Source organism: Sinocyclocheilus anshuiensis, unplaced genomic scaffold (assembly GCF_001515605.1).
Source record: "Sinocyclocheilus anshuiensis isolate Anshui unplaced genomic scaffold, SAMN03320099.WGS_v1.1 scaffold300, whole genome shotgun sequence".
NCBI classification, from domain to species: Eukaryota; Metazoa; Chordata; class Actinopteri; order Cypriniformes; family Cyprinidae; genus Sinocyclocheilus; species Sinocyclocheilus anshuiensis.
The window spans coordinates 2,923,623-2,925,296 of NW_015557379.1; the positions used below are offsets into that span (position 1 = coordinate 2,923,623).

At 35.3% G+C, this 1,674-nt stretch overlaps 1 protein-coding gene across 1 annotated transcript in view; it reads right to left on the reverse strand.

The window, feature by feature from the left end:
- Nucleotides 1–1,674, reverse strand: part of cdh23 (cadherin-related 23) — a 270,976-nt gene that overhangs the window by 36,358 nt on the left and 232,944 nt on the right. The window contains exon 37 of the mRNA XM_016474656.1: nucleotides 447–674. Within this exon, the coding sequence (XP_016330142.1) occupies nucleotides 447–674 (228 nt within the window). The remainder of the gene's footprint in view (nucleotides 1–446; nucleotides 675–1,674) is intronic.

Genomic DNA, 1,674 nt, shown 5'->3' on the forward strand with positions numbered 1-1,674 from the left:
ATAATATATGATTAGATTTTTGTCTACTTTTTTGCCAATAAACTAACCAGGTTTTATTCTGATTATATTTCTTTCTTTCATTCTTTGTTTCTTCCCCAGGCAATCTACCTCATAAACAGTTAAATGATCTCCCCACTGAGCAATAAAAATATGCAATAACCTTATATTTATTTGTTACCACCCTACATCCTAGTACATCCCTACATTCTATTCTATTCTATTCTATATAGGGGTGCTCCGATCAGGATTTTTGAGGCCGATTACCGATCGCCGATCACAGAAAGCAGTATCTGCCGATACCGATCTTTTAAAGCCTTCTTTTTATCATTTATAACTATATATTACTTTTCTTCACCCATGTGGCCTTGGTGAATAAATTGGAGGAGGAGATTATTTTGATGATAGATTACAAAGAAAAAACAGACTGCCAACACACAAACACTTACTGATAAAGGCGCCATTCCATCATCTTCCACAGTCACAGTGAGTGTGTACTGCTGCTGTTTTTCTCTGTCAGGAGGTGACGGACGGGTCACAATCTCTCCCGTCATACGGTCCATTCTGAAGGTCAGGTCTTGGTTCCCACCGGTGATGTAGTACGACAGCATGGCATTGGGTCCGATGTCACGATCTGTTGCTATGACACGCAGGACCGACGTACCACCACCCACATTCTAAAACACACATAGATATACCCAGTGTTATTTCAGTCATATTTCATATATGTGACCCTGGACCACAAAAACAGTCATAAGGGTACATTTTTCGAAATTGAGATTTATACATAATCTGAAAGCTGAATGAATAAGCTTTCCATTGATGTATGGTTTGTTAGGATCGGACAATATTTGGTCGACTATTGCTACAAATATACCCCAGCGACTTAAGACTAGTTTTGTGCTCCAGGGTCACATATTAGATTTCCTCCCTTTTTTTAAAAAAGATTTTTTGACTTTACTAGCATAGGACAGTGCAGAAGTGACAGGAAATGAAGTGGGAGGGGAGGCGATTGGAAAAGGACCTCGTGCCGGGATTTGAACTCGAGACGCCCATAGCGCAACGGCGCTATATGACGGCACGCTACCCATGAGGCTATCGGTGACCACGATTTCCTCCTTTTTTGGCTATTAATTACTAGGTTATATTATTATATATAATAAAAATCTATAATAAAATGTATGTGTAATATACAGTATAACAAAATTACAGCAAATTATATACATCTAAATAATAAGTCATATTAAAAGTGAAATAGTCTTTAAAATATTTTAACATTTTTAAATTAAATTATTATAACTATCTTAAAATTTTAATAATAATAACAATAAATTATAAATAAATAAATAAATATATATATATAGTAAACATTGACTGTGTGTCTTCGGGACTGTATTGTGCACTTCCTCACCTTGGTTTTGTTTCTCTGATGTTTTTAATACAGTATGGAAGTTCTAGGTTTTGTTGTATAGTGCAATATGCTGTACATAAGAGCTTTGCTCTACAAAATACTTTTCTGAATTTTTTGGTTGTTTTATTGGTACACTTTTTTTTTCAATAAAAACATATTAAAGTAAAAAAAAAAAAAGCTTATGGGCTATCACGTGGTGAACAAACGACTCAAAAAACCCGAAGACTCGAGAGATGAACTAATCAATTCTCTTTCCGGCTCAGACT